At 47.2% G+C, this 27,736-nt stretch overlaps 1 protein-coding gene across 6 annotated transcripts in view; it reads right to left on the reverse strand.

Annotated features, from left to right (window-relative positions):
* The window catches only part of TENM4 (teneurin transmembrane protein 4), a 727,387-nt gene that overhangs the window by 196,411 nt on the left and 503,240 nt on the right, over window positions 1-27,736 (reverse strand). For all 6 annotated transcript variants that reach the window (XM_046686180.1, XM_046686184.1, XM_046686179.1 and 3 more), the window contains 2 exons: window positions 20,422-20,520; window positions 18,937-19,172 (listed from right to left, as the gene is read on the reverse strand). In XM_046686180.1, coding sequence (XP_046542136.1) covers window positions 18,937-19,172; window positions 20,422-20,520 — 335 coding nt within the window. The remainder of the gene's footprint in view (window positions 1-18,936; window positions 19,173-20,421; window positions 20,521-27,736) is intronic.

A 27,736-nucleotide genomic window follows, 5' to 3' on the forward strand; every position in this document is an offset into this window, starting at 1 on the left:
GTTTATGATAAATTTTCTTCACTAGTTTCCAAACTCACTTTAATGCTGCTTTACATTAAAAAGGAAGCTCTACATCTTAGTCTCAGGAGCAACAGGTAGAAAAGAAGGATGATAGAGCAGAGAGAGGAGATCCTAAATTGAACAGATGCCATGTGTCAGACCCGAGGCCAGGGGAATTACATACATTATTTCATTCAATCTTTACATATAAACATCGAGAAAATGATTATTATTCCCATTTTACAGACAAAGAAACTGGAGGTTCAGAGAGGCTGCGTGACTTGCCCAAAGACACTTCCCAGATGGGCATGATAAAGTCAGATTTGAACCCAGATCTGAATGGTTCCAAAGTCTGGGCTCTCCACCTGGTACATCACACTGCTGCTGAATTACAACGCCTGAAATTAAATTAAAATTTAGAAAAATTTAAGGCAAAGTCTGTGCTGACAGTATAGCCAGATTTGCTCTCTTGAGACAGTTTGGTAAGGGGCTTTCATGTCGGGGACAAAGCATGAGACTCCCACCCTCCCACCTTCTAACCCCCTTATGCATGGCTGACACCCACAATCAAAACCATGTAAATGCAAGTAAGCGACTTGTCCATTGCAGAGTCAGTCCTCAAGTTCAGGTCTCTCTAGAGCACGCAGAGCTGGGCCATTTACTAGTTCCATGATGTGGGGGATCAGAATGGACCACCCCAACATGTGTCTCTTTGGCTTGATTATTTTGAAGGATGAAAGACTGAAAGAAATTTTGACCTTGTCCTTAACTGCCTAAAAACTTTAAGATAGAAGGCCTGTCCCCAGGACAGGCCATCAAAATAGGTAACTCTCAGTATGGTAGCCTGGGAGGATCCTTGCTAAGCCCATTTTTTTTTTTTTTTTAAAGATTTTATTTTTTCCTTTTTCTCCCCAAAGCCCCCCGGTACATAGTTGTGTATTCTTTGTTGTGGGTTCTTCTAGTTGTGGCATGTGGGACGCTGCCTCAGCGTGGTCTGATGAGCAGTGCCACGTCCGCGCCCAGGATTCAAACTAACGAAACACTGGGCCTCCTGCAGTGGAGCGCGCGAACTTAACCACTCAGCCACTGGGCCAGCCCCTTGCTAAGCCCATTTTTATCAAAGTTTTCTCTCTCTCTCTCTCTCTCTCTCTGTGTCACACTGTCCATAGATGGCCCAGCAAACATTTGTTTACCAAACAATTGCTTTTCTATTTCCATGTAAATTGCCTTCCTCCCCTTTTATGTCCCAAACCACTACCCACAACATCCTCCTTTGTCCTTAGCTGAAAGCGGTATTTAAGGTGGTAGCTTCTGCCATTTTGGTGAGTTACTCAATTTTCCTGGATCTCTCCCACGTATACATGTTATTAAACTTTGTTTTTCTCCTGTTATTCTGTCTCCTGTCAATTTAATTCTTACACTAGCCAGAAAGACCTAGAGGGTAGAGGAATTGTCTTCCTGCCCCTACAGTGACTTTGGGCCAATTACTTAGGCTCGCTGAGTCTCAGTTTCCTCATCTGTAAAATCGAAGGATTAAATGAAATAATGCATGCAATTTGCTTAGCACTGTGCCTGCCACATAGTAGGAGCCAAATAAATGGCAGCTGTCATCATCCTTGTCATTTTGCTATGCTGCTTTTCCTAATCCCTGTATTCACGGAAAGATTTGTGTAGGCCAGCTCTGTGCATCACCTTCCTCTTCTTCCTACGCATCCTCCTCATTCCCCTTCCATGCCAACTGCAAATCTCTTCCAGCTGAGGGCCCTCTCCTGCTCCCATTAGCTGACAGACTTTGGCACAGGAACTAGAGGTATTTGCCCAATGGATAAAACAGTTTTTAAAAGCAGAATCGCTATAAAGCAGCCTGACAGGATCCCACCGGTGACTACGTGGGGCTAATTTTAAATCAAGTAAATATATTGCTTTTCCTCCTGTCCCTGGATAAACCTGACTGCAACAATCAGGGTTACTGTCGCTTACCCCCAAATTAAGTGTTTTCTGGAGAATGGACTCCGGCACAGTTAATCATTTTTCTGCACTGTGCAACGCTGTGGGGGAGGGAGGCCTTTCAGCAAGGATTCTCGGGCAGCTGTTCAGGGTTTCTGTCAATCAAGGTGGGGTCAGGCACGAGCGAGGGGTTCAAGCGCAATCAGCGCAATCAGCAGTGCGAGTGGGAAACAGGCACGCTCACTGTCAATGGGGAGGAGAAATATCAATTTCACTGGAGGGCACTGAAAACTGGTGACACAGCAAGCTGTAGGAGAACCAGGGCTGGAATCTAATTTGTACAGAATAGAGTAAACTGCTATTATTGCACTAATAGAATAAGAAAGCTGTCTGTTCTGGGCACCTTTCACCCGACAGGCTCTGCTAAGACCCAATTCATACACAACTAGTTTAGAGATTAACCACCTCCAACAATCCTTGGACTGACCTCCGCCCACTTATCTGACCTCTCCCTGCCCGACTCCTGACACTGTGCTGGTTCCAGAGATGAGGAAATGGGAGGCACAGAAGTGTAGTGGTTACAAGCACAGCCTTTGCAGTCAGCTAGCCCTGCCTTCCGTTCCTCCTCCTCATGTTTACAGTTATGTGACTCGGTTCATGTAATTTAATTCTTTTGAGTCTCTGTTCCCTTATCTATAAAATGGTGATGATAATACCCAGCTCCAACAGTTGTTGTGAAGATTAAAGGAAAGAATATATTTTATAAGCTTACTATGGTGCTTGGTATTTACTCAAACATACTACTAGATAGTAGCCTTCTTTGTTGGCATCATCATCATCATCTTCCTCATTTTTATTGTATGTTAAGGTTTTCACTGAGAAAGGGAAGTAAGAGGATTTCTTGAGGGAGTTGAGCAGCCTGAGCTTTGCTCTAGTGTTGGGGGGATGTTGCTATGACTGGGCGTCCAGTCACGGGACTCTGCCCCCACTCACTGCACAGATGGGGAGATTCAGACTTAACAAGTGCACTTGTGGGAGCCTGGGACTGTGCCGAGCCCAGGTCTGCAGACTCCTAGTGCAGAGCTCTATCCACTAAACGACCCATCTTAAGTTGCAGCAGGAAAGCCATCCTCATGGCTTCTTCCATCAGGAACTGTACTCTCAAATTAAAGGAGTCTTCTTGAGCCCAAAGTAAAGAGAATGAACCCAGGGGACAGCCTATGTCAGGCCACCATGAGGCCCTCGCTTCAGGACAGGGACTATTCCCTTCATTTCCGTCCCCCAGCACCTGGCCCACAAGAGTGAAGAAGAAAGGAAGGAGGCAGACACAATTAGGATTATTATTCAAACAATAACAGCTCCCACTTACTAAAATTGTAGCGTGTGCATGATCTAATGCTGGAGGATTTACATTCCTTATGTCATTCAATCTCACAATTTTTTAAGGAAGACATTATTAGTTTTATAGATTAGGTGCCTCAAAACATAGCAACAAAGTAGATATTAATATAATTTTGTATCACTAGAAAACCAAGGCTCCAGAATCGTCTATAATTGCACCACTCATCACGGCAGCACCAAGATCCAAAACCAGGTCACTCCAATCCTGAGCTCTTTCCAGACTGTTATCAAGGAAGCATAGGGCACGCTTCCATTTAGTCCTGATGAGAACAAACTGATCAAATCACTGCAACAGAGCAAATAGTCAAGGAAGTGACTCCACACGGAGGAAGGGCTTAAACCTAGTAAAAGGCCCACAGTCTGCCCTTCATATTCAAGGCCTCACTAATGATCCAGGGATCAAATATACCCAGGGGGTCACCAGCCTGTTCAAACTGCTCTGCTGGGGTGAGCAGCCAGCACTGCCTGGCAGAGCCACACCAGGTTTGGTAAGTGCCTGCCATTTCCCCAGAGGGGCAGAAACGCTCGTGTAAAGCTCTGCATGGTCTCCTTTCTTTACTTGCATCCAGTGTCAACACTGTTCCCCAGGCTACCTAAGGCATTTCTATATAAGGGCGTCTGACTCAGCAAAGGAACAGCCTCTCACGTGTGAGGCATCGTCCCCTCCTTTACCTGTACCAACCATCGAATGGGGCAGTTTAGTTAATGCTTGGGAGCTAGAGAAGGAGAAATACCTGCCAGCAGGTTCCATTTCCATAGCTACTAGAAAACACTGTGACAAGGCTCTACAGAGCAACCCTCCCACTTGCTGATTTCCTTTGGCATCCCAACCATGTAACTGATTTTTTTCCGTGATCAAAGTCAATTAGGAGGTGGTCCCCATTGTACCTCTAAATGGAGTTTTAATTTGTGTATATATTATTAGGATAGGCCTTTTCCCTCTGGAACATTCATTTCAGCGAGACGAATGAGGGCGGACAGCTTAACGTGGAGCCTGCCACCCGGATTTGTAACTTGCGATAATATTTCTTTATAATGAGAAGCATTTTGAAAGAGCATTTTAAAATCTCACAGCACAGAGCGTGTGATGTCCCTCTTACTCCCCACAGCTTCCCAGTCTCCTGCCTCACGGGTGTTTTCCGGCCCTTTGGGACCACACCACATGTTCTTGCCTCCCTGCCCTTGTCTGTGCACAGAGCAAGGCACTTAACAAATGTCAGTTCCCGTTCTCCTTCTCTGATATACACAGACCCCTGGTTTGGTTTAGCCCTTCGATTAAGAATTTTAAGGCAGTAAAGAATTCCAGGTACCATGACGAGGATGATGACGATCGTGTTGACAACCAGTCACTGTCATTAATTGAAAGCTATACTGTGCCCAGCACTGTGTTAAGCGCCTTATAAACACCATATCCTTTAATCCTCATAAAGCCCTATGAGGTAGAAACTATTATTCCCCTTATTTGCAAGATGAGGAAACTGAGGCCCAAAGGGGTTCAACAACTTGCCCAAGATTATACATTTAATAAGAGGCAGAGGGTAACTTCAGATCTGAGTCAAACTCAGATTGCCCTGAACCTCTCCCTACCCACTATATATGCTGCCTTTCTGATTAGCTGTGAAACTGTAGAAATGACAAAAATGGAAAAAAAAAATGCAAATCTTATTATGTGGATCCATCTTAGTGCTCATATGTTGCCGACAATATTTTCCTGAAGATGGAAGCTTGTGGTAGTATCTCTTCAGAACAGAAACAATTTTCAAAGGGCATTTTAAATGCTTGTTGAGCACACCACCTGACATTCCTCATTACTTCTCCCTGCTCAGTCTGTGTGCATTTCTCCTGTCCCTTGAACACACCTGTCCGTCCAGTCTCCAGGCTTTTGCTGATGCAATGCCTCTATGTGGAATGGCACTGTCTTTCCTGTTTTTATTTAAAAACATTCTTCTGAGCCAGCCCTGCTGGTCCAGTCATTAAATTTCACTCCTTTCATCGCTTCGGCAGCCCAGGTTCAGTTCCCGGTTGTGGAACGAGACCACCTGTCTGTCAGTTGCCATGCTGTGGTGGCAGCCCACATAAAAAAAAAACTAGAAGGACTTACAACTGGGACATACAACCATGCACTGGAGTTTTGGGGAAGAAAAAAAAGCAGAGGAAGACTGGCAACAGATGTTACCTCAGGGTGAATCTTTCCCTGCTGGGGGAAAAAAAAATTGTCCTCTCCTTCAAGGTCTACTTCAAACATCCCCTCTTCTGTGAGAATTTCCATATTACCCTCAGCCAAAAATGACTTTGGCTATCCCTTCCCCTGCCGCACCTCTCCCGTGCACACTGCCCTGACAGTGTGTGTCCATGTGCTTCCTGGCCCTTGCTGGCTTTGCTGTCCACCATGTACCCAGTGGAGGGGATCGTCAGAGAAAGCCAGGCTCGCAGCTCTGGTCCTTACTAGCTGTGCATCAGCAGAGAAGTCACTTAACCACTCTACCCTCAGCTTTTACATCTGTAGAAATGGAAATAATATAAAACCATCTCCTGGGTTCTTGTAAGGATTACATTTAATGAAAGTTCTTTATAGATTATAAAGTGTATTGCAAATATAAGGCATCATTATTACATTGCTTAAAAATTAATAAATGAAAGAAAGAACATCCAAGTTGAATACAGAGACTAATGCAAAGATTTAAATGTGGGACTTCTAACACTGCCCTAGACCCACACAGTTAGGTGTATGTATGGTACTATTCAATGGACTTACTATGTTACAGAAAAGTTTGAGGACATAAATAACAAGTTACAAAAGAAGAGTTTTCAGTTTTCAGGTAAAGAAAAGGTCTCCTACAATTCTCATTGAATCTTTGCCACCCTCCGCTCCATCTCGAACACCCTTTTTGCATGCACAGTTGGGTGGAATCATGTGTGTGCTCACATACACAGGCTGAGACACACACAGGAACCCAAGGGGTCTGTCTTGCTGTAGAATTCTACAGATGGCCTGAGTGGCAAAATTTAGGACAATGTGATGAAATGGAGGCCACAGCACAATTAATGACACTGGCATTTTTCTCTTCCCCCAATGGAGGCTGTGAACAAATCTATCGTGCTCCAGGGCACGATAAATCCAGCTGCCTGCCATACACCAGCAGGAAGGGCTTTCTCCAAAATGAAATGTTATGCCAGTGACAATCTACTCCTGTCAGATGAAGCCTGGAGAACAGCAGAATCAGACAACACGAGGTGCTGGTGCTCAGTAAGTGATGTGCATCGAGGTCTCCTGATGTCATCCAGGCCTCCTTTTCTCTCCAGTCCTGAAGCACTTTGGGTGCAAACCACGGCCTCACTCAATGCCACAGGTATGTAGCAATCCTGGCACAGTGCATGGCAAGGGCAGATGGATGTGAATTTTTCTTCCATAAGAAAATAAGTTAGTTTCTGTCTTTAGCAAGGAGCTCCCTGCATCCTCCCAGCAGTTACAGCAGGTGAACCATCCCAGCCCGACCCCAGCCGCAGGAATCGTAGAGCACAGTGGGAAGGGGCAGGCCCTGGGGGCAAATTCTGGCTCTCTCACTCACTAGTGACGGGGCTTTGGACAAATGACTTAACCTCCTTGTGCCTCAGTTTCTCATCAACAAAGCGGACGTAAAAATAGCATGGTATCTAGCACACAGTTAGTACTTAATAACGATTTACTGGATAAGTAAGACTGTTGAGAAGATTAAATGAGAAAATACATGTCACACTCAGAACATACCCGGCACATGGTAAGATCTCAGTATGTGTAAGCTGCCATCTCTGTTACATCAAGTTAGATCTTGGGGGGGGGGGAGCTGGGGGCGGGGCAGAGGAAAGCCCTGCAGGATGGCACAGCCCTCCTTGCTCGTTCTGAGCCTCAGAGACGAGCACAGTGGTGGAGGAAGAATCAGAGGAGGGCTCTGAGAGGCAGCATGGTCTATGAAAGGAACTTAGGACTTGGAACCAGAAAATGTGGTTTCCAGGCCCAGCTCTCTTACTTACCAGTCATTCCAGCTGAATAAGTTATTTAACTGTAGTTGGCCTCAGTTTCCACATCTGAGGCTTGCAGTACAAGGAAAGGCAGTTAATAATCCCACATAGCACACAGACTGCTGGAGAGGGTCAATGGGTTTGAACGGCCTCACGGGAAGGCAAGATATTTACCATGCATTTGTCTAGTGGAGCCTCCCTTCTAAGGGGGAAGGCAGCCAGTGTCCTGCACTCACTGTGGTTTCTATAGTTCTATATTCAAGAGCTTTCAGTAAAATAGAGACTGAGGCCCACAGACAGGTAAAATGCACAAATGGACATTTTAACACACGGTCTTCTGACACAGGTGCCAAACACAGCCAACATTTCTATCTACCATCCTCTGCCTTTGTTTAGGCTGTTCCATCTTCCAGGAAGCCATTCCTAGCTTCTTTTTCAATATCTTACTTGATTCACAAGGCTGGATGCCCTGGGAAAATTTTATCTGCTCTTCCTTGTTAAAATGAATTGCTCTGTCCTTCAGGCTCCCACAGGGATCAGGTTCAAACTCTACGAACGTGCTTTTGTCATCTGACTAGTATTGCCATCAGCTCCTTACACATCGGGCTCTGCGCGAGACCATGGATGACTGAAGGCAGTGATGCTAGGAGCATGCACTCAGCAAAAGTTTGTCTGTCCGGCTTTGTCTGTCTCTCACAGCCTGAAACAACCCAGCAGACAGGCTCAGTGAATGCTCCCCACCATTTCAGACTTGAGCTTGAGGACACTCCCTCTACTTCCTCCCAGATTACCTGAAATCCCTGCATCTGGGGATGGTCCTCGGCTGCTGAATCTGAGAGAGTTTAGCATCTCTGGGTGATCCAGCCGCCTGGCTGTTGAGAACTGCATTTATTCACCATCCACTGTGGGCCACCCTCTGGACTGGAACCCTCTGCAGATGTTCCTTCTCTTAATGCACAAAACACCTCAAGATATCAATTGACATCTTATCAACGAGGAAACCGAGATGCAGAGAGATGAAAAAACTTATGTGAGCTTGGGCTGGAAAGCAGATTTTACTCTGCCCAACGTCTGTGCTCTTGCTACTAGACTGTATTGCTGTCTTTAGAAGGATGACGCTGTTTAGCTGCGGTTTCATTGTTTTGCTGATAGGAGGAAGAAAAATACTGTGTTTTTCAGAGCCATCTCTCCTCCTCTCCTGACTCCTTTCTCCCCGCCCCTCCTCTCTGTCCTTGCAGCTCGGCTCTGCTTCCTCACCTATTGTCCCAGGCCAGCAGCCCTAAGCATGGCCCGGACTGTACCAACCTCCCTCCTCTCCATAAGCTAGGTATTTACAGCAGCGAAAGAAGAGCCATCAGGAAGACCATTCTGGATTCCTCTCTGCACTTAAGTGCAATTAAATTATGTTATTTCACAGTAATTAGTCTAGAATAAAAACAAGGACTTGGGGACAAATCCTTTCCAAGGATGCTAAAAATTTGTAAAATCAATTCCTTTTCCACATTCCTGGGGTTAAGCTGTGGAAGGAGCACCCCAGACGCACAGTTGGGGCTGCCTCCCAACTGACCAGGGCTATGCTGCCTCTTCAAGGGCCTTGAAACTGCCCACAGGGCAAGGGCCTCTGAGCCCTGGGAGAGCCACCACTGTTGTTATAAAAAATGGATATACTAGAAAACTTGGGTCCTTTCTTTTCTGAGACCTTTCCAAACTCAGGACTGCTTGACCCTCAAATTCAATACATCTTGCTGGCCAGAGGGAGGGGAAGAGAGATTTCATTCACCAGTGGCTCTTACGAGTAAGAACTAGGCACCCGACTGTCATCACATCCCCACAACAGCCTGTTATCTACGTTCACAGGGGAGGAAACTGAGGCTCAGAGGGAGGAAACTGAGGCTCAGAGAGAGCAAACTTCTTGCTTAAAGTTGCACAGTCATAAGGAACTGACGAGCGTCTGATGCCAAGTCTATGCCCCACTCTGTGAATACATCTCGGCAGCCACCTCTCGTTTCCCACCCCTTGGCTTCCAGCAGCCATTTTTCATTCTCACATTATCCCATGGCCTCTAGACTTCTGCTCTCTGTTCCCTGCATGAACTTGAGCCTCTATGTTGACCTTTTTCTCTCCCTCCACTCCATGCCTTGCAAGGTGGCTTAGGTTCTGGTCCTGACAGCCTCCCCTCCTTTCTCTCCTTGAAGAAACTTTTGCTGAGCACCTGCTACATCATGCCAGACCTGGTAAAAGAAGCTGCGGTGAGAGCCCTGAGCAAGAATGAAAACTGTTTCTATCCTCAGGAAGCTTCCAATCCAACAGTGGAGACAGGTAGCAACCAATCCATGATACAATCGTTTCATTCCAAGTGTGGAGAACACCGTGAGCAATACCGAGCATACAAGTGGGTGCCCGATCCTCCGTGAAAGGGCCAGAGAAGCTTCACTGAGGAAATGGCACTTGAGCTAAACTCTTGAAAAGGAACCGACTTGGAGAAGGGAGCGGGTTCCCTCCAGGAATGAAGATCTTTTCGCTTCTCTGGGTCTTAGAGCCACTTGTAACATCCCCTGCTCCCCTCCCATTAAATGGGCCGACCCAAGATCAGCCACAAGGGCCCACACTGGCAGGAGTGTGGGAAAACTGGATACCTGGCTGGGGGCCCTGGGATTCAGTTCTACCATCTGAGGAACCCCTAGCAGTGAGTAACAAGAGCTTTATACTGTCCGCACCTGTGACAAAGGAATCCTGCTCTGGGTCACACACCCTCCCCAGGGATAATCGCAAGAAGAAAACAGAGTGGGAGGCACAAAGATGTTCACAGAAGTGCTGTTTATAACAGCAAACAGTTGGAAACAGCAGGAATACAATGAGATAGTAATGGCACAAACGTGATAGAGCTACTAAATTTGACAAGAATGAGAATTCTCTCAATTCTTGAAAATGTGTGCATGAAAAAATTGTCCATGAAAAAGGCAGATGATCGTAATCCTGTGCATTTATGCTGACGACATGGAAGCTTTTGGCTGCTATCCTTCGAGGAGGTCAAGAGTAATATACAGAAAGCCCTACAATGTTTCCATGGCTTGCCCTAATTTAAACTTGAATTCTGAATTCTATCTTAAAATTTTCTCAACAACGCTTTGACATCTTAGAGTTTGAAGGTTTTTGTAGGTAACACCTGATTTTTGAATCCAGTAAACAAACCACTTCTTTATTACACGTCTCAAACACAGTACCTAAGTCTGTAGGGAATAGATGGGTGGTGGGCAGTGGCTGAGAATGAAGAGAGAGGACTACAAAGGTTCATAAGGAAACTTTCTGGGGTGATAGAAATGTTCTGTGTTTTGATTGTGGTGGTGGTCATGTAACTCTGTCAGAATTCATAGACTGGTATACCTAAAAAGTGTCAATTTTCTGTATGTAAATTATATTGCAATAAATCTGATTTTAAACAGAAGTGGTCAGGGCCTGGTGACTGAATGGGTGGACAGGTAAGGGAGATGTGGCTGAGTATGGTTTGGGTTTCTATCCTCTTCTTGGGGCCCTAGGAGCACAGTCAGAGCCCTGAACATCGTTAGCGAAAGGAATTATGAAGAGTAGGGACACTGATAGCATCCATCTGCCCTCCAGCTCCACCCCATCCTTCTCCACCCTGTTCTGCCCTGGGAGGTTGATCCATATGGCCTGGATCACTGGGTTCCCTCAGGCTCTGGCTTTGGGTTGAGTTGGACCAATGGGGAGAGAGTGAAACCTGCAAGTTGGAAAATTTTCTTTCATGCTGAGCTAAAACATGTTGAATGACTTAATCATTCCAGCTAGTCTTTTGTTTGTTGATTCCTATTTACAGATGAGGAAAGTCATCTTAAAGAGATTAAGTCCTGGCCCAGGTGCCACAGCTAGTAATGGCCGAAGGATGATACAGACAAGATCCAGTGGTCTACAGAGTCTGGGCACAGAACCCTCGTTCCTCTTATTGCAGACACGAGAAGCCCTCTCCATCCAGATGGCTCTCTTGTTAGAGAAGCCTTCCCTCAAGAGCCCAAATTGGCCTTCCCGTCATTTTCACCCCAGGACTTGGTTCTGTCCCCTGCAGTCCCACAGTGCAAGACTGCTTCCTCCTCTGCATGGCGGTATTTCAGACGACTGCAGAGAACCATGCTGGTCTCCTTACGTCCCCGCTTTGGGGGGTTGGAGGATATTTGTCTGGGGTCTGTTAGAAAGAGGACAATCTATATATATCTTGCTATTAGCAATTCCCACAGAGCAGCATGAAGGAATCAATCTTGAAGAGAAAGGTTTTAATACAGGATCCTGTATCTTTATCACTTTTTCCCCCTCCTAAAAGATCAAGTTCAATCATCGCTGTTTCCCGTTCTTTGGGCTATAAAGCTCAGTCTATGGCTTCTATCCAAAAGGCCTGATGTGAAGTCCAAGAGAAAGGAGAGAAAACAAGCCTTATTGCTCACTAATAACACTCAGGCCCAAAGCGTAACAGGCCTGTGCTTATGAAGCAAATGACATCCGAGACCCTGATACTGCACGGGCTGAACCAGATGGGGATAACCAAGAGGAAGCAGGGGGCACAATCACCCTAGCCTCTATTTCTAATCCTTTCTCTACTCATCTCATGTCCATTTCACCTGTACCTGAGCCCCAGGACATAATATGCACATTTCTGCCACCACACTTTTGCCTGGAATACCCTTGGCAGATTTTACCATCTTGCAGGGTTTTTTATTCAACCAAGTCTTACGGAGCACAACTACCTTGTGCCAGGCTTCATGCTAGGGACTGAGTATGCAGCAAAGAATAAGACATTAGAAGATGGGAGGGTGAGCAACAGGACCCCTAAAGAGGAGGGGGCCCTCATATCCCTCCTAAGTGGACTGCTGCCATGCTGAAGTCAAGCTGGCATGGAGAAAGGTCAGAGATCTCGAGAGAGCCTGCACAAGTCTATGCAAGTCACATTTAATGCCCAAGTCCACCTCTATCAACACTGCCTGGATAACTTCAAAAACGGGATGACCCAGGCTCTTCCAGTCCACGAACTGCAATAACATTCCAACAAGCTACACTCTCTAATAGCTGCCTTTGAAAAGCAGCAATTAAGCTTCGCAACATTCTCACTTATAAATAAACTATCACCACTCCTAGCAAGGGTTCTGGTTTTTTTTTTTTTTTCAATCCACAGTCAGCTGCTGGTGGAGGTGAAAACACGACCTAATTAAAAAAAAGAATCCCTCATTGCTATTGAGCATGTTGGGCTATTCCACTGTGGTTACCTGAGGCTGCTGCAGCCCACATTTGTGACTCCAATTTCAATGTCCTGGTTCAGCTTCCTACAGGCAGAGAATGACAGACCTGGAATAATCATCTCCCTCCACCTCTTGGGTTGAGATAACTAAGGTCCAAGGAGGGGTAACAGTCTCCCAGGGCCACCGGCAAGGGACTCCTCCTTTGTCACTGCGCTGTATTTTTCCAACATCATCTCATCATCTGTACAACAGCCTCAAGAAGGAGGTACTATTATTCTTCCCACTTTGCAGATGAGGAAACCAAGTCTCAAAAGACTTGCACAGCTGGAGAGTGGCCGAACCGAGCTTTCCACTGAATCCCACCTCCTCTTCTGATCAGAACACCAAGCTCCCTCAGACAAGTCACAGTGAAAGTCACTCCTGCCCTGCCCCTGAGAGAGCTAAGTAAACTTGCCTAAACTTGGACCTACGATGGAAGACGCAGCAGCCCAGGGCAATCTTGGGTCTCTGCTGAAATGTAAAGTTATTCCGAGATTTTGTATTATTAACAAGCCTCTTTTGTCTCCTATTCCAAAGGCCTCTCTGGCAAGACAGTGCTTGAAGAGTCCTCCAGATAGCACCCCACGGCTCTTCTGTGGCACTCGGTGTCTGCTTTTCACACAGAGACTCAGAACGCCAGGGAAGCTGTCAGTATGATCTGGATGGAGGCAGCTGTCAGGGAAGCAAAAATCAACTTTTGTCCTAGTTAAAGACACGACGTGAGGCACTTTTTGGGCAATGATTCTTCTTACGGCCGCTTCCCCGGAACAGTAAGACATCCCTACAAATATCTTCTGACAGGTTCCCCTCACCGTTCTGTCAGCTGCCCTTGTGACTAACACAGGCTGGGGAGCCCGTAGGCCCTGCAGTGACACAAGGCTGGTTCACGTTCTCACTCAAGACTTACTAATCTTCTTTTACATGTGATGCTAATAGCACTAATGCTACTAGTAATAATAAAAATAGTATGTAACTTTTCTTGAGTGCTAACTCTGTGCCAGCAGTGGGCTGGGTACATTAGGCAAATTATCCTATTGGAATTTTGCAACAACCCTGTGAGGTAGCCACTATTCTTATCCTCATTTTACAGATGGGTAAACTGAGGCTGAGCGAGGCTAAGTAAACTTGCATAACGTCACAAAGCTTGTAAGCAGCAGAGCTGAGACCTGGAGGCAGCAGATCCTAATTTCAGAACCCAGGCTCTCAACCATGATACTATACTCAGTTTCTCCTCCTGTAAAATGGGGTTAATCATTCCAGCCACACCTATAGTAAGAACCATAAGGAAAGTGGAAAGTGAGGTTCAGAGAAGTTAAGGAACTTGCTGAAGTTTACATGCTCAGCAAGTGATAGAGCCAGGGCCTGAAGTGGGGTCTTTTGATTCTATATCATCTGTTCAAGCTCGAACCTACAGGGTTGTGGCTGAAGGTAGACTTTCTGAAATCCTATGTCATTTACTAATTTTGTGACCCAGGCAAATGGTTAAGTTTTCTGAAGAAAACGTTAGCTTCCTCTTGTAGAAAATAGAAAAAATAATACCCATCTCACAGAACTGTTGTGAGCGTTCAGAGAGATGATACATAATGGGCTTGGACCCATGTGAAGCACATATTAAGAACTGAGAATACCAAATACTAAGATGGGAAAGGTATAGCACAAGGCTTAAGACCGTGAGCTCAGAAGAGAAAAACATTTGAGAAACATGAGACAACATTTGAGAAACATGAGAAAAGCATCAGCTCAAGAGCCTGAGTACACAGTCTTGCCGTTTACCATGTGACAGCGGGTGAGTGAATTAAGCTCCCTGGGTCTCACTGTCCTCATCTGTAAACTGGGGACAATAACCCATAGCACTGTTGGGAGATTTCAATGAGAAAATGCAAGCAGAGTGCTTAGAACAGAGACTGCCAGCACACAATCAAAGCTACCTGCTTTTATTAATAGTGATCAAAACGAGGCCAGTTATTTTTACTACTCCAGACTACATTGTTATTTTTGGTGAAAATGTTTTAAAAACAATTAAATGCTATAAAATAAAGCATGACTGCCATGAATGTATAAGTTTCATCATTTGACTTATAACCAACCTTCCCCTCATATCGACCTCTCCTCATTTTGTTCTGCACACAGATTTCTTTGCTTCAGAAAAGGCAGGGTATTCCAACAGAGACTAAAAGCACCTGCCAACCTTCACAGGGAGAATGTGTGACTGCAGCAAGGCCCTCATCCCCAGTGGCTGCCTCTCCGAATGGCTGTCCTTTGGAGACAAAAATACACATCTTCTCTCTGAAGAGATCCCCAGGCTTCCTGAGGGTCCTCGCTGGATCCCCAGCCCAGGTGGAAGCTGCTAAGTCACACACCCAGGGGAGGAGAAGACACCCAAGGGCAAGGCCCCAGGCCCTGGCACTTTGTGGGTGCTAAGTGCCCACTCCAATTTCTCTACCATCCTATGAAAATAACCACAAAGTCTCTGCAGATGAAAGGTGACTGGTTGCTCGTTTCCCAATGAACTTTCCAGCTAGGAAACTGAATGTCAAATGGGTCTATCAGGGCTCCACGCAGATACGGTAGCCCTGAGCAGACACCCCAGCAAGAGCGATTCTTCTCCACCCTTGGGTTCTGCCTCCCCCTCTGCCAGGGAGGTGATGCGATTCTTATCTGAAACGTGATAGGATGTAGAAAATAATTACAAATGAAAAGGTTATTCATAATTTTTAAATGAGTTAATTAGTAAACCCAGTCAGACTCACTCATTACAGTAATTAATAATTGATTATACTTGAAATTAAACACAATTTTTCATTAAAAATCTAATTAAATATCTGTGCTTCTGCCTGTTGATTAGATCGGTTGGTCTGCTGGAAAAGTCTTTGTTAAGGATATTTGTGCTCGGCTCAGACAATTAATTTGGTTTTTAATAATTGATGGTTCCTTACAAGTTAGTCATCACAGCCTCTGATTATGGCCAAGCAACACGATGCACATCCTTGTCCCAGAAGCTGGAGGAGAGCAAGCACCCAGGTTGCTGCCCCCAGCCCTTGACGAAGGCAGAGATAGGCCTCACACCTGTAGTGCCTTCACCTGTATCAGCTTCCTCCAGCCTCACAAACATCCTCCTGAGGGAATGGGTTGTGCCTATTTTCTCGATGAGGAAATCAGGACTCAAAAAGAGAAGTGAATTGCCCAAGGGCTAACAGCTGCAAGGTGGCAGAGCTGGGAATGGACCCCAGGCTGCGAGGCTGGGTGTGAGCTCGCCCCAGCACCTTGCTGAGTCTGCCCATAATGAAGGGAACGCTCCAGGCTTGCCTCTCTGACCTCTTTGGATCTGGAATCCAGAGTCCAGTCTTAAGGTTTCTACACAGATAGGGTTTTATCAGAAGGATGTATTTATTCTTGGCAAGGGCACATTATCAGTGGACTGACCATTCTCCCAAATGGACCTCAGATCTGCCCCTCCTCTCCACCAGCACTGTCACCATCTCAGTTGAAGCCTCCGCTTCTCTTGACTTGTTTACTGCAATGGGGCCTATCCTTTCTTCCTCTGCCCTAACTTTTCTGAAATAAAGCCTGGCTATGTCCTGCCACCGCTTCAAGCCCTTCCATGGCTCCCCATTACCCATCTAAAAAGGTCCTTAACTTGGCCTCCAAGGTGATCTTTATAATCTGACCAAATTTTCCTGCATTAGCTCCAACCATGCCCCCCACATCCCTCAAATGCTTCAAACACAGAACAACGTCTTTGCCACCACATCATCCTCTTTCAAGTCTCTGAAACCTCACTTGGTCTGAAATACCCTTCCTGCATGTCCACTTCTGGTTAATGTGGACTCGAAGACTCAGCTAAAACCTCACGTTTCCCAGGAAGACTCGCCTAGTCCTCCCGGCGGGGGCTGGGTATTCCCGGAGCCCCTGAGCTGCCTCAGTCACTACTAACACAGCTGTCTCCTCTCTAAGCTATAAACACCTCAGGGGTAGGGACCACATCTTTAGCCCTAGCATGTAGCATAATGCGTGGCTCAAACGTATATGGTTTGCTGAATGAAAAATAAAATTCACAAAATCATAGATTCAAAGGCTGTCAATGTTGGAAGGAAAATTAAAGGTCATCCAGTGAAAACCCCCAGTCAGTGATCGAATCTTATTATTGCTACAAGATCATCACATACTATTTGTACCCTTCCTATAATAGGGAACTCACTCCCACAGTAGCCCCTATTTTCAGATAGCTGATGACCGACCACATATTCTTATTAAATGGGAGAGGAAGAAGCCCATGGGATGGAAAAGAGCAGAGAGCTTATTTAATCATATAAAGATCTATTCTTTCTCCCTGAGCTAGCCTAAATAGTATAAACCTTAAGAGTTCAATGCAAAACAAGTTGACCTCTATATGCAGCAAACTACCTGACTCTTGACGAACAGTGAACACTGTTTGTTCAAAAGTCTACTCATTTACGAAACACAATAATGTCAGTCAAAAGCAAGAACTGTGTTACTGGTTGGTGGGGACACAGTATTGGTGATGTCAGGAAGAAACTCCATGGCAGGTGACAGCGCTTGGAACCCCACAACGGTCACCTGTAACCCAATCTACATCAATCATGTACCTCTCCCAGTTTGGCTGTTCCTTTTACCCAATGACCCAAAGCAAGGATGGCAAATACCTGGTGTGTCATCAATATTCTCCACTCTTGTGACCACGACAGACATCACTAATCAATCACAGAGACTCTTTTCCATTAAGTGTGAATATAGCCTCGGGATCCTTTTCAACACAGCTTTCTAGGCAGCAACAACTAATCAATACTAATCAGACAGAAGAAGAGAAGAAACATGTATACCAACCTGGGCTTGGAGCCATGAAATTCTCTAAGCCAGTCTTCACAATGGGAAAGAGACTTGGCATACCAGAGGAGGCTTAGTATCACTCGAGATATTTGAGGAGAACTCCTTGTTTGCAGGACTATCACCTTCCTGATTACTTGTTTTCATAAAATTCAAGAATGTTGAGAAGGAAGTGACCTTACAGCTTACATCACCCAATCCCCATCCATGCTTGAATCCCTTCTCCACATCCTGAACAAGTGGGGGCCCATGATCTATTAGTCATTCCTAGTGACAGCACTTACTACCTCTCAAGACAGCCCTTTTTTCATCCACAGTGACTTTGCTTGTTACAAGTCCATTTTCACAATGGACAGCACTCTGTCTTCCTTTGGCCTCTGCCAGTTAGTTTTGTTTCTATTTCTTAGGCTTATACTGAAAAAGTCCCCTTTGCTTACAGAATTTTCTCAGAATTCCTTAGCATGGATTCAAGGCCCTCCCAAACTGGCCTGACCTGCCTTACATCTTAGAATGTTAGAATCTGAAGGTCGGAAAGGATGGAGAGTTAAGCGAACCCCGATGGATGCCTTTACTGATAGGCTGATTTACATAGAGGCAGCAGACTCTACACAACGCCTGCAGATCTCTTCCGATTAACATCTTCCCCGGGAGAGGACCAAAGAGAGGGGTCGGTCCAAAGCAGGAAGCCAGACTGTGTTGGAAATATATCAAAGGCGGCACATCCTACGGTAGCAAGGCAAGGCTAGGTGGAGCTTCTTACACACAGTGGTGCCCCAGGGTCAGGTAGGAAGGCCAGTCAGTGCTGCTTGGAGCCTCTGTGCCTCCCTCAGGCAGCTCTAACTGCTCACTGGGACCTGCCGCTCCTCAGTTGGGATTTCCTCGGGTTCCTGACCACGGTTTAACTCTGGACCTTAGCTCCCACAGTACCCACAGATCGCCTTGCCAGACCCTCTCCTGCAGACCTGCTTTCCTGGCTTGAGGTCAGCACAGGTCAATCTTGGGCAGTTTCCCTTCACTCCAGGACACCCCACATCCTGCCTGTTCCTCACTTCAGCTACATTCACGGTGCCAGCATGAGAGCAGCAGCTGGTCTGCTGTCCAGCCTCTCAACTTGTTATTTCATTTGTAGTGACTCCAATCTATGACACTCATGTCATAGATGACCACCTCACACGCCAGTCTTAGCCAGTGCTTATGCCTAATGCCAGGCATCCAACACATGAAAGGGCAGACGCTACGCTTCCTTCTTCATATATGTGCAGAGAGGAGGTGAAGAGGGCCCCGAAGGGCAGACCTGGACATTCGGGGGTGTAGGCCAGTCCAGCGCTCCAGGGCTGCCTGGCTCACCCTGTATGCTTTGACTGCCATGCTAGCAAGGTGCTTCAGTGCCCACAGGTGTCTTGGTCACTGCCCTCTGGGCCAAAGGGGAGCTAAGGGAAGCTAGAGTGAGGGAGGTGCTTACCCACAAAGTATGCCAGCAGGATGACCAGCGTAACAGAGATGACGATGGCGCTCAGGGCCGCGCACTTCCAGTTACAGTACTTGGAGGGCTTCTTGAGGTTGAACGCCGGCCGGGCGAAGGTGCTGCGGGGCAGGGGCCGAGGCGGAGGTGAGTACACTGTGCTGGATGTCAGAGGGTACCCTGGTGATGTGGTGCAGAAGAGCGGGGAGGTGCCTCCCGGCTTGAAGAGGAAGTGCCTGTGGATGGAGAGAAGCCAGAGGGCATCAGGGTTTGCCGACTCACTAGGAACCCAGGTCAACCTGGAGGACAGAGGCAGCAGTAGAAGAAGCATGCAGAGGCGCCTGGAGAGAGAATCACCACAGAGGACAGGAGGGACTGAGAAAAGGAGAACCACGTATCAGACTACAAAACAGGCCACATGAACACACGTTTCCACGGAACATGGATAGGACAGCCCTACCCACAGGAAAAGCACCCAAGCCAAGGCAGAAGGTGTTACCGACTCGACAGAAGGCTGGGTGCTGAGATCCTTTTCCTGGGACAGGATGGGGCTGGGTGCTATTCCTTGGGTAATAAACTAGCTCTTCTCTAAAATTATTGCAGTAACTTGGAAAACGTCTAAAATCCTGTTCTGTCCCCTGGAGATAATGGAGCCTAAAGTTTTTCTTCTCCCTCCAGTACCTACTTCGCCAGTGTACCTTGGTGGAGGAATGGAATACCATTCTTTTTAAAGAGGGTTTTGGAGGGGGGGTGGGAACCAAGAAAGCACCACTAAGTTCTGCCATGGTCAGAAGTCCCTTAGTGGCTGTTATGCAGCCAATGGCCACAAATGCCATTGAAGCACTCTGCTCCGAAGCCAGACTGCTGCCTTCCAAGGCCCTGGTGAAAGCTGTGCAGGAGGACAGATGGGCAACTGCATCCTACAGCCTAGCTACAGTCATGAGGGCAGCGTGGCACGGTCAAAGCACATGGTTGTGGCCGAACTAGGTGTCAAAAAATCTTCCATAGCTTGGCTTTAACCATGGCCATGCGAGAACCTGTACACAGCCTGGGAAATGGGGGACGCCGGTTGCACTGCATCCCCCAAAGTCTTAGGTTAAAGGGTAAGTCTAAGTGTAATCTTGTATCCCACTGGGGCACAAGATGCCTCAGGCCACAGAGTACATACTCAGGGCCAAAATACATACAATTCAGGGACTGTACCATAGAAAAACTGCTACATGAGATGGCTTTCAGAATGGCAAAGGCAGCCAATGAGATGCTGGGAACTGCATATTAACAAGACTGCTGTTAATATGCTGGGGGACAAGGTATTCCAATGATAAAGTCTTGCGAGTTGAACATGGACTTGGAAATGGGCATGCAACATCCCCTGGGAGATCCTCCTGCGGGAGATCCCAGGGAAAGGTCTCAGGGTCTGCATGCAAGTGCAAGAACTGCGGGGAGAGCACGCACAGAGGGGAGGAGCATGGGGATGTCACCTACCCGTCACTGTAAGCCCCATCATGGCGGGAGGCGCTGAGAATGTCCATCTCAATGAGGTTGTCCTGCAATGTCCCTAGGAATGGCTGCTTGCCTAGGTTTCTACGCACACATGGAGACATGAATGAAGCAATGAGTCATGCATCGATGCAGGGGGACAGTAGAGAAACACACAAAGTGGCTGTCTGGTGCAGCTGTGAATGAGACCAGTGGGACACAGTTTCCAGGTGATGGATCTGTGTGCAAGCCACACGTGAAGGGGTCTGCCTGGCACAGAGCATCCAGGGGGAGCGTTTTCTATACAAACCTGAATGTCTGACAGTTGTGTGCATCAAATCATAGCTCTCACTGATGAGGACTGGTTATGTGTCAGGCACTGAGCTAGGTGAGTTACATCCATTTATCTCAAATCTTCAAAATAGGCTATGTGAGGAAGGCAGAGTTATCTCCATTTTACGGATGAGGAAACTAAGATGTGGAGAGGTAACAGGACTTGCCAAGGTCACCAGCCAGCAAGGTTCAAAGCAGGACTTTGAGCTCAGGTTGATGTGGTTCTAAAGCCTGAGCTTTTTCTCCTACTCGATGCTGCCTACATCAGCTTAAACAATAGCTGGAGACACTCATTTTGCGAGTCCAAAAGAAAAAAGCCAGATAAGCATTTAGGGCCATTTTCTTTCTAGGCAATGGTTCTCAAACTTAAGTAAGCACCAGAATCTTCTGGAGAGCTGTGCATTGCTGAGGCCCACCCCCAGAGATCTTGAGTCAGTACATGAGCGTGGGCCCTGAGAATCTGCATTTCTCACAAGCCTCCAGGTTGATGCTGATGATATCTGGGCTGTCACAGTCCTTTAGCAGAGCAGGGGCCTGGGTGATGACTGATTGGTGAGAATGGTCCCCTATAGAAGAAGCGGGGGGAGGGGTGGCTCTTTTGTCCCCCTAACTGCCCTGAGGGCAGCATAGCATTTTGCAACTTTACCTATTCTAAGCCATAATGAAGATAGACATGCTTGCTTTTTTTTTGGTCTCAACCACACCTGCTAAGTGGCATCAATCACACTCAAGTGCCCTGCATCCTGTTTTCTGGTATTTTTGGGACTGTTGCCATCTCACTTGAAAACCCTGTAGTGAATGGTTTCTAACAAGCCAGTGGTGGCTTCAGCCTGTTGTGGGCACCTGAGGGAAGGAATCACTGCACAAAGGTAACTTTTTGGTCCAGCCCTGCCAGGACCTTTCTTCTGACTTTGACCAGGTTTTAAGAACCAGAAAACCCAAATTCAAGTCCCTTTTCTGCCACTTCATTGCTGTGTTACTTTGGGTAAAAACCTTAACCTCTCCTAATCTTACTTCCTTCATCTGTAAGATGGGGATAACAATACTAAGCTCACAAGGTTGTTACAGGACAGAGATAACATTGGAAGAGTTTTTAAGGGCTAAATAAGTATTACAGAGGAACTAATGGTAAATATAATAGCAGTTCTCTACCCTGCATCTCCCATACACTATTCACTGCTCTAGAACTCGGCAACTAGTACCCAAAGTCGATCTTATTCCTCACAACAACCCTACAAAGTCCGTACTACCATCTTTGTTTCGTAGCAAGCAAGGCCCAGAGAAGTAACTTTTCTAAGGTCCTATCATAGAGTAAGCAGGCGGCAGAGCTGGAATAGAATTTGGGTTTGTCTGAGCCCAGAGCTCAGGCCCTCTCTGCTCAAAACCCTGAGTCACTGCCCAGTCTGTGGCTTTGCCCCTTGGCCAGCCTCACAGACCAAAATGAGGAGGGGCTGTAAGGACCATCTCAAGGTGCCATTGTGTTAACATTCCCAGGGGCAGTGAGAGCACAAGGCAACACTGTTTTGCAGCCGGGACCACTGAGCACTGCTGTGGTGGTGGGGACCTCCCCTTCAAGAGAATCCTGAAGGTGTCTGGGTTCAGTTGCCTGGGCAGCAGGCTGCTTTGCTCCCACAGTGCCTGCGAGGAACCGCAGGGGTGTGGGAGTCACTCAGAGCGGCCTCATTTCTGCCTGCAGGCAGGTGGCCTCGGGGCACAGCAGGAGGCACACAGGCCCTGGGGTCAGACAGGTCCCAGCTCCAACAATCACCAGCCTCGGGCAGAAGAGTCAACTCTCTGAGCATTCATAAAATGGGATGCTGATTCTCCTTAGAGAACCTAAAGTATAATTGGGATCATGCCTCTTCTCTGCTCTCAGTCCTCCAATGGCTTCACAAGAACAAACCACAGTCCCTACCAGGGCCACAAGATCTTACAAGATCCAGGCCCCTGCTACCTCTCCAACCTCATTTGCTGTGCTATGCATACACTGGCTTCCTTGCTGTTTCTCCAACAAGCTAAGCCTTTGCTCTCATTTGCCTAAATCACCTTCCCCCAAACATCTACATCTTCCCTCCCTTCTCACCCTGAGTACAAGAGCTCCCAGCCTACTCTTCCCAATCACCTGGCCCTGTGCATTGCTTTAGTTTCCTCGCGGGACTAGACACACACACACACACAACGTGTATATATATATCTGCTTATTGTCTTTATTTCCTAATGCAATTTAAGTTCCACGAGGGCAGAGATCTTATTAGCCTTATTCACTGCCCATGTGCCCAGATTCTAGCAGAATGCCTGCTACACGGCAGCAGGCACTCAGTAAATATTTGCGGACTCCTGTGAATGGTGGGGCATACAAAGGGAAGCGTGCCTGGCATCCTGCAGGCACACGGTTGGGGTTTAATTGAGGGTAGCACAGGTGGTGTTTTATTATTATTTCCTCCATTCTCTGCCTTCCAGGAGGGAATGTTCAGTCTTTCGACAGTCCATATGGCCCAGCCTGAGGCCCTCACTGCGCCTGCCCAGAGAGCCCAGGGCAAAGCTCTCCCTGCCCCGCGGGGCCTGAGGCCGGCTGCAGGGCCGGCTCCGAGAACACCCAGGCTCTGGTCTGCATCACTAGGCTAGGACTGTGCTCTCAGAGAGTCAAACCTGTACCTTAAAACCCATCAAACAAAGAAACAGACTCAGAGGAAAAGGACAAAGGATTAAGATCAAAATGTTAACAGTGGGGATTTTCCGGTGTCTGGGTCAAGAGCGATTTTTATTTTTGCCTTTATAATTTTAAAAGAAACAGTTATTTAAAGAGAGAGAGAACAGACAATTATCTCCTAAAAATACAGATCTATTAGGACAAGGGAAGAGGCAATGCAGCAGAAGAAAGCGTTTCTAGAGTGATAGGGTATAAGATTTTCTGGAAGATCTTCCACTCTCATCTAACTCAGATATTAACCATTCAGATCACTCGGGAATTTGGGGGGACACGAGCCTTTGCTGAAAATGCAGCCTGTTCAGAATGCTACCACTGCCTTGAAATAACCTTACTCTGTACTTTAAAACTTAGTTCTGGGTCAAGTTATTAGGCCTCATTTGACTGATGAGAAAACGGAGGCCCAGAGAGACATGTGTCTTGCTCCCATAGACACAGCAAGTCAGCGGCAGAGCTGAAACTAAAGCCCAGTGTCCTGATTCCCAGCTCAAGGTTCCCCCGTAAATTTCCTATCTACTCCCAACCCCCAGCACTCTGGGTTTCTGGTTCTTGTGAAAAATAAACGTTTTAAGGACTTCCTGATGGGGATCCTAAGCTGCTGAGCTCCCTCTGGGTCACAGTCTTGTGTGGTCCAGCTCACTGCTGCTGAGAGCTCAGGTATGGACACCAGGGTCATCGCCCATTGGGGGGTGTTGTTAACTCATTTTACAGTTATGGAAACTGAGGCCCAGATAGGTTAAGTGACTGCTCAAGGTCATGCAACAATGAAAAGGTAGAGACAGGACTCAAACCCAGATCTCTCTGACCTCATAGCCCCAAGTGGCCTCTAAGGACAGAGTTACTGAGTGAGAGGGAACTGCAGCCAAGTGCTGTGTGGCTCTTAAAGCTTTTCTCAGGGTTGGGAGGGGACGGGCTCCCCTTAAAGCCTGACAGGAGAGTCCCTGAGCTGCCTGAGACAGGGGCTTCCAGGGCCATCTTAGACTTGGGGCAGGCTGAGCTTGCCTCCCAAGGGCATAACAAATGGCTTTGGAGAAGGAAGTGGCCAGTAGTTCTCCGAGCTGCTCTGTTCAATAGCCCATCTTCTCACAATGAGCCCAGTGTCTTGGACTGTGTCTCCGTCCACAAAGTCCTGGGACAGGCAGGGCTCACACTCCACACTAGGTAGCTGAGATCAACAAGGGATTCAGGGTATCAGAGACTCAGCCAAGACCACACTTATGGTTAGTAATGGAGCTGGCCTTTGAGCAAACGGATGAACAGAGAAGGGAAAATGCACCAGGTTTTCTAGGCCACAGTGATCCTTCTAAAAGGCCAATCCTATAATGTCATTCTCCTACTTAAAAAATGTTGATAGCTACTCATTCTCTGCCCCTCATTCTACCAGCCCCAGCCCCCATGCCCACAGGGAAAAGTGCAACCTCCTGTTCATGTAACTCAAGGCCCTTCATTACTGATCCCCATTTACTGTCATCTCCATGATGCCCCTGTGCTCCCACTTTACCCACCAACTCTTAGCCATCTCTCCAAAATGACAAGCTCTCTCCTGGCTCTGTGCCTTTGCACAACTGTCCCTCATCTCAGAATTTCTTTCTCCCCTGCAAATTCCTACCAATGCATGTGCTGAGAAGCCACCTTTAGTAATCAGGAAGGCGGCATCAGACAGTGGTTAGGGGCCAGCTGGCCTGGGCATAGGATCCTGGCCCTGCTACTTACAGGCTGTGGTTCCTTAGGCAAGTTACTTAAGTTTTCTGTGTTTCAGATTCTTCACCTCTAAGTGGGGATGATAGTAAGACTACCTAGCTGTGTGGAAAAGAGTTAAGGAGCACTGCTGACTGCTCTTCTTTGAAAGACACCTGGGCTGGTGTCTGGGAACTTGGGTTTCAGGAGGGTTCCCACCATTAACCGATAAGAGAGGCTAACTCACTGTGCCTAAACTATTTGTACAAACCATATGGTTTATGCTGAACACCTGCTTTCCTTCTGGGAGTCTGGAATTTGGGAACTTGCCAGGCAGGGGGTGTCTATGTAACCAGCCCCCAGTAAAAACCCTGGGCATGCTGTCTCTAATGAGCTTCCCTGGTTGGCAGCTCATTCAAGTCCCCCCATAAGGGCTCTATGTGTGTTATGACTGTTACTTGATGCCCCTCTCTGCTCAGAGTACTCCCCTAGTCAAAGCCAGAATGCCCTGTCTTCATTAATTCATTTACGGATCTGCCTCCCTTACGAGACCAGGAGTTTCTTATATGGCAGTGGTTGTGTCTTAGGCACATTTGTGACTGAATCATCAAATGACAGGGACATCTGTCCACCCACCTCCCTGCAATGCTCAGGGGTTGGCCCAGCCCACCAGAAGATACTGTGTGTCGTTCTGGCAACCACACCAGGGCTGGGCTGGAGACCACCAGGATGGTCTCCCATCTCTGAGGGTGGGCAGGGTTTTTCCCCAAATTGTGCATGACCATAAAATGGACCCCAGGCTCCCAAACCAGATCAGACGAGCTAGAGCCAAGGTCTGGAAGCCTTCTGCTCTGGCTGTGAAATCAAGTAAGTGTCTGATGCTGCAGAGTCTGAAACAAGTGGATCAGGGTTTGGGGTACCTGAATGCATGGATCCCATCAGAATGGACCACAGATGCACCATGAGACTTAAAGGAACATCTTACCTGAGCTGGAGGGAGTGCAGGTAGGCCAGTTTCCTCCCTAGGGGACTTGGTTACCCTTGTGGAGCATCAAAGGCACAGAGGGTGCAGAGAAAGGAGCAGGTTAACTGATCCTCTCTCTCCTTCGTCCTTCGGCTAGCCTTTCTTTTCCTGCCAGTATGCATTCTAACTCACTCCTGGTCATTCTACCAGCTGTTACGGTATTTGCTCAGCTATTTATTCAGACTCTCCACACAGACTCAGTGCGACAATTAGGGAAGGGCCTGTGACTATTTCTCTGGCATCAGGAGGCTCCCTCATTCTGGTGAGGCTTGGCAAAAGCTGTTGAGGACAACGATCTCAGATAGGCCCTGTCTCCCGAGCTTCTCCATCTTTGCTCAGCTGTGCCTCCGTCAGGCCCTCCCTTCCCCCCCAGCTCTACCTAGGGACTCCTGCTTGCTCTTCAGCTCTCAGTTGCCCAGCACCAGGTCCACTGGGAAGTCTTCCTTTTAATCCAGCTAGACTTGGTTAAGTATATTTATTCATTCATTTGTTCCAAAATTCATCCGTTTCACCTGTGTGCTAAGATTTATCAAGCACCCACCAGGTGGCAAGTCCACAAGTTGTGTTGTGTGCTGGGGATCCCGAGGCAATGAAAACACACATTCCCTATGCTTACCTCCAGCATAGCACTTATCCTACTGCAAGGGTCTGCTCTCTTAAATGTCTTAGCTGCTAGGCACACAGTAGGCATTCAGTGAATATTTACTGAACAACAAGTACTACATATTAAGCAGTGGAGCACTTTTGTGTGCTAAGATGTCTTCAACATTATTTTATGTAATTGCTGTAACAGCCTTATGAGGCAGTGTGGCGGATTAAAGGTAGCTGAGCACTCTTGGCAGTTTTCCCTTTGAGAAGTGGAGTCTGTTGTCCCTCCCCTTGAAGGTGGCTGGCCAACAGAACATGATGGAAGTGATGCTATGCCAGTTCCAAGTCAACCCTTTAGGAGGATCAACAGCTCCTGTCTCGGTGCCATGGAGCCTGAGCCGCTGAGTGTGAAGCACAGCTTCCCACTGGGAAGACCGTGCGGAGAGGCCCTGAGACCACATCAGAGGGAGAGGGATCCCACTGAGCCCAGCTTTCCAGTTATCTCCTCCAGGGTGTAGGGCATGTGAGTGAAGCCATCTTGGATCCTCAGACTCACCCAGCTGACAGCTAAATACCACTGATTGACCCCAGTCAACAGCACGTGGAGCAGAATAAAAGTCTAGCTGAGCTCTTCCTGAACTCCTGACTCACACTGTGAAGAATAACCAATTGTTGTTTTTTTAAGTCACTAAGTTTGGGAGTAGTTTATGCTGCAACAGATAATCAGAGAGGGAAATTACTAATATTTTCTTCCTTTTAGAGATGAAGAAATTTAAGGTCTAGGTTCACAGCTAGGGAGCAGTGGGTGGGGGTTGGGGCATGAAGTGGATCTGACCCTAACATCTGTGCTTTGAACAACTCACCACAGTGGATGGACCATCACTTATGTCCTCAAAAAATGAGGGCCAAACTTACTTCTCCAAGTAGAGAAGAGGCACAACCTACCATTTCCTCTCAACTCCTTTGGTGAGTAGGGGGCTCAAAAGATATCT

This window comes from Equus quagga, chromosome 14 (genome assembly GCF_021613505.1).
Source record: "Equus quagga isolate Etosha38 chromosome 14, UCLA_HA_Equagga_1.0, whole genome shotgun sequence".
In the NCBI taxonomy this organism is placed as follows: Eukaryota; Metazoa; Chordata; class Mammalia; order Perissodactyla; family Equidae; genus Equus; species Equus quagga.